The sequence below is a fragment of the Ruditapes philippinarum genome, unplaced genomic scaffold, assembly GCF_026571515.1.
Source record: "Ruditapes philippinarum isolate M1 unplaced genomic scaffold, ASM2657151v2 ctg2445_1_1_1_1, whole genome shotgun sequence".
In the NCBI taxonomy this organism is placed as follows: Eukaryota; Metazoa; Mollusca; class Bivalvia; order Venerida; family Veneridae; genus Ruditapes; species Ruditapes philippinarum.
Window position 1 is genome coordinate 109,636 of NW_026861439.1, and position 5,292 is coordinate 114,927.

A 5,292-nucleotide genomic window follows, 5' to 3' on the forward strand; every position below is an offset into this window, starting at 1 on the left:
TTTCCTGCTTTACTGGTGGAGGCAGACGTCACGTGTCTCTCCGAGTGTAATTTGAAGTGCACGCTCATGATACCGTATTGATAGGGCAATTAATCAATGCATTATTCAATGTCTTGTTTATATTTTTGCGTTTCCTTTTTTATATCAGGCGCTATGCATTCTAAATATTTTTTATTGAAGGCTTATTTGTTTTTCATAATGCTTAATAATTATGATATAACTAAACATCAATGACACATTTAATTTCAGGCAAAAGGAAAAACATGGATTAACATATCATTTCAAAATTGCAAATGCGTATAGAAAAAAAAATAGAAAAAAATAGTAGACTTATTATGATTTTAACTCTTCAAACTTTAGAATTTGCCTATTTACTTTTCAAATTTCCCAGGACAGTGAAAAAAAGTTATGGTAATTACTGAGTTTGGTTTTATGCCTCTAGAAAATTATGACTTTGAATAGTTTATGTTTGCACGAGAAGATAATTATAGACTATATCAAAAAGTATATGCATGTATCCTCCCTTTAGGATTACCCTGATAGAGTAGCAAAGTTAAATGTAATGTGTCAATAATGCTTCTCGTCAAATTCACTGTTACAACATTAACAATGTCTGTCTTGCCATCTGTTTAAATCAACACTTGTCTTGTGTAAACGTATTAAAATTTAATACACTATCGGGATTGTAAAACAACACCACGTGCTTGACTCTCCACTGTTCATACATACAGCTGATCACAACTTGTCAAACAAATAAAAGCTTGCATAATTTCCAAGAAAAATGATACTTTGAAATTGTCTAGACATGCAAATAAAAATTTGAGTTTTGTAAACAAAGGGGTCTAATTTTGAAGAAACAATTTGTATCTAAAACAAATCAAAGTGCACGTGTTCTAAATCTTCTGATTCTTATTATCAGGCTTTATAGTATATAAGTAAATGATGTTACGAGTGATTTTTAAAAAATACAGTTAACTGCAGTTTATCAGCAGTATGAAGGTGTACTTGCTGTCAAACAGTATCATTGATTCCAAATATTTCGGGTTGAAGCCTATGTTATGGGGCATGTTTTCATTCTGATTTTTATTTATGTATGTAGGAATCTCCAATTTTTATCTAAGAAACTTTCAATATGAAAGAACGAGTTAATGAAATTCTGTGTGTGGATTTAGATCTTTAAATATTTCTGATTAACCTCTAAAGTATAACTAGACACCAATGCATTAAAATTCAGATTTTTTTTGTAATTTACATTTACTTTAGAAATGAATACAATATTCCAAATATCATAATATTATTAGGTAATATGTTTGAATTATTTAATATTTAGACGTATAAATGTTTTAAACTACAACTGAGTTAAAGTTGTACTTATTTTGAATAAAAGGTACATTATGCCTCAGAAATCCATATTTCCTGACTTTTTATAAATGTCAATGATCTAAAATATGGGCATTCGAGAAAGCTGATGCAACATAATCACTGAAGACAGTGGCGATAAACGTTGCGTTTAAGGTAGTAAATGTAAACAAAGTAGTATTTTGACTTCCGCAAAAAGCAATTCGTTTTAATAAAAGCGATTGCCAATAGAACAAAGTAGCAAAAGATAGTTCATGAATATGGGAAAAAGAGTTTTGGAAAATTGTAACGGGGGGGGGGGGGGTAATAACATGATTGTGAAATAGTTCAATGTATTTTATGTTCAATGTTTTTTACAACTAGAATATTGATGACGTTTCGTGGGCACAACAAAACCGGTAAGATATGAAGACGTAAACAAAACAACAATATATATATTAAATGTTTATTCCTTATAGTTATATAAAGCTTTTAAAGCTATAATATTCATTTCAAAATTTTATAAATATTCTTTTAATATTATTTTAATTGAACTAACTTGATTTCATCCATAACATCACAAAGGCAAACATGATAACTTGTTTAAAACTGAATGTAGATTTTTATCTTTATTATATGTATTCTTTACACAAGCACCTGTCTGCCCTATGACAAAGTGTGAACATGATTCATTTTGTGGGCTGTAAATTTAAAAAGCGTAATATTTTTAACAGGAACGAGTTATTTATTTCTTAACATGTAAAAAGTATTAATAAACAAATGAAACATTGTTTAAAAGTGTAAAGGCAACTCTTATAAAGGTTCTCTGTACACTTTGAAGAAATATCGTCATAGCAAATATGTTTCGATTTAAGACCTTATTGGCAAATATACATAATTTATGAAATCATAAAACAGATACGTAACTTTGTACTTTAAACACTTAGACTGCACATTTTAATAATTATGTTGTTTTGATATTTCCCACTTACATCAAAATATTTAGTTCCAAAATTGTTTCCATCCGTTGTTAAAATAAATATATTTTAAGACTTATTATAAATCAATAACCTCCAATCCAAACGCATGACATCATTTCAAACGTGTTAGAAAAATCAGAAGTAGATCCTCCTGATGCAATGTATATGCTAATCAAAAAATAATGAATATACGGAATGTGTCTCTAAAACCTTGTCCAGATTTATTTTCAAGTTCAACAGTTCAACTTTCTTTCAGTTTCTCATTTAATTCTTTTTTATTGTCATCTGTATAAAAAGTCGTTCTCTTCAAACAATTCAGACAGACTGATACAGACAGAACGGCACACGCATTAAATATCTTAAATAGTAAAATGTTTTAGTAATATCTTTTACGTCATACATCATGACATTTGAACTTGAATAATTGAATGTTCAAGGAATGGTGTCAAGTTATAAACATTGAATTTCATGATTAACATTTCGTATTCCATGCATTCCAATAATTTCTGTGCCATGTCCTTTTCAAGATGACATAAACACATTGATAATGGTTGTTTTATAAATATTTAAATGACATCTTATTCGGGCAATTTTAAGTAACTGTGCATCAGGAATCATATTCACCTTTTGTTTTCTTTATTTCGCTATCATTTAACACATTATTGATTAGGGTGTCTGTCATGTCGTCAGTAATTGCTTCATGTAAACCACTAAGGTATGGATCGTCATCTAAATAAGTGTCTGACAGACAACTGTTATTGAGCACTTTGTAATCACTGAGACACTTTCTTTTAGTTGAGCTTAACTTCCAACTGCTTTGTTTTTCTTGTCGTTACTCCGTTTGCAAACATTCCGTCAAATTATTAATAAGAACACTTCTTCGGAGAAAGATCTCAGGGTCGTCAAGCTCTTTTTTTTTCATAGAAATGTTTAAAACGTTCTTCCGTTCGTCTTTCTTTTCCTTTGGTGTGTTTAAGAATGGAGACACTCGCTTTGGGGGAATGTACTCTTCAACACAATGTTCTGTGTCAGCCTTTCGCTTCACTCCGATTTTTGTAAACTCAAATTTACCCAATTCGTTATCAGACCTGATGCACATGTCGGACGTGCGAGTTAAATCATTTTCTGTGAACATAAAATAATATTATATTACTACTTTTATAATGCTATAATTTGTTTACACCAGAAATGGATTTAAAGTTTCATTTTAATGTTCGTAAAACAATGATATAGTCAAATGGAAGAAAGTCGTATTTTAGAATATGTTCAAAAGTCGAATTATGATATCATAACATACATCATGGTTTTGATTTATGTTAAAACATTAGGACAATATCATATATCTTAATATAGGTATACTGATCATATTAATCGTTCATTATAACGCGGGGTATATCGCGCATGTATTTCGTACGATAGACGGTATTTGCACGTGATTTGATTGTTAAAGCCTGTCAAAGGTAAATTGACTGCAACTGAAGAAGTTGATGAAAATGTAAATCTTGTTGAGATCATACAACCGACATGAAATGATTATCATATTCTGATGCATCTAGATAAATGTAAGGATTAAATTTCATTCAAAGAATTCAATCGGCATATATAATAAGTTACTGTTGTAATATAACGAACATTATTGTGAACTAGTACACAATGTTAAAATATGTAAATAAACCATAGGTAAATCGAGGCGATAAGGATACGATGACATTGTGTTTAATAATAGCATTAACTTGGTACTGATTAAACTTGTTATACACATGATACCGTGCCAAACAAAGACACGGTGTAAGGGGTATAGACAGACGATTTAAACTACCGTTGATATGGGAGCATTTAGGTGTATTCTTATAACGAAAACGTATTCGTTTACTGGACTTGTTTAATTTACTGTAGTAATATTTTTTAGAGATAGTTAACCAAAAACAAATATATCACTTACCATTAATAATCTGTGTATTATATTTTGATCCATACATAATTTGCGAGGGCACAATGTGCTGAACGTATTTAACATTTTCTAAGATTTCATTTGAAATTTCCAACTGACACATTTTCGATGAACCTTTGTCTGTATCAATGTGACATTTGCTACAATGAGTCTGTTTCCTAAGAATACCAGAATGTTGGCAACCGTTTACATTCCAGTTAAAATCTAAATATTTAAACGCCTTGTTTTGTAAATCTGTGGCATTATCTTTGTATTGGTTCTGATACAATAGGCTCATTGATAGTACACATGTCATGTTGTATTTAAATTAAAACTGATTTAACACCTTAAAGTCCTTTACCTATTTATTAATCAATATCTTTACAACACTGTAATGCAATTAAGTTCAAAATACACCAAAATAGTTCGGTTTTATGAATTTCAATCTATTTTCAGTATCCACAAAATCGATCGATCCTCCATATCATTTATGTTTTATAATACTAATGAAAATAGCTCACCATACGTCCTTTTACTCCCGCTACATAAGGCGAACTAACTGACAAATGTATACGCTATCGGATTCACGTAGCAATAAAAGATGGGGGTACGGTGGCATAGAGGTGACATTTGCAGTTTTATTTTATCTCGTGGCCATGACTTATTATCTTGAGGCCTCAAGATATTATCTCGTTGCCACGACTTATTATCTCGTGGCCACGAGTTATTATATTGTGGCCTCAAGATATTATCTCGTGGCCACGAGTTATTATCTTGTGGCCACGAGTTATTATCTCGTGGCCACGAGTTATTAATCTTGTGGCCTCAAGATATTATGTTCCCGTGGCCACGACTTATTATCTCTGGCACGAGTTTATTATCTTTTTGGGGCCTTTAAGATGTTATCTTTTGGGCCCCGACTTTTTTTATCTTGTGGCCACGAAAATTTTTATCTTTTTGGGGCCAAAGACTTATTTTAGGCCCCAAAGAAAATGGGCATTTCCATCCTTTTAAAAAAAAAGTTAATAAACCAAAAAAGGGGCC

At 30.9% G+C, this 5,292-nt stretch overlaps 1 protein-coding gene across 1 annotated transcript; it reads right to left on the minus strand.

The window, feature by feature from the left end:
• Nucleotides 1–1,790: 1,790 nt before the first annotated feature.
• Nucleotides 1,791–4,694, minus strand: LOC132715626 (uncharacterized). The gene is made up of 2 exons (XM_060698658.1): nucleotides 4,261–4,694; nucleotides 1,791–3,443 (listed from the first exon to the last, which is right to left on the minus strand). Exons 1-2 carry the CDS (start codon nucleotides 4,562–4,564, stop codon nucleotides 3,151–3,153), a joined length of 597 nt encoding a protein of 198 aa, XP_060554641.1. The 5' UTR covers nucleotides 4,565–4,694; the 3' UTR covers nucleotides 1,791–3,150.
• Nucleotides 4,695–5,292: the final 598 nt, after the last annotated feature.

What these genes read in the sequence shown, in the direction of transcription:
- LOC132715626 (XM_060698658.1), bottom strand. Translation starts at nt 4,564, where the DNA reads ATGACATGTGTACTATCAATGAGCCTATTGTATCAGAACCAATACAAA. An exon ending in TAATACACAGATTATTAATG is followed by an intron (nt 3,444 to 4,260) that starts GTAAGTGATATA and finishes TTATGTTCACAG; the next exon opens with AAAATGATTTAACTCGCACG.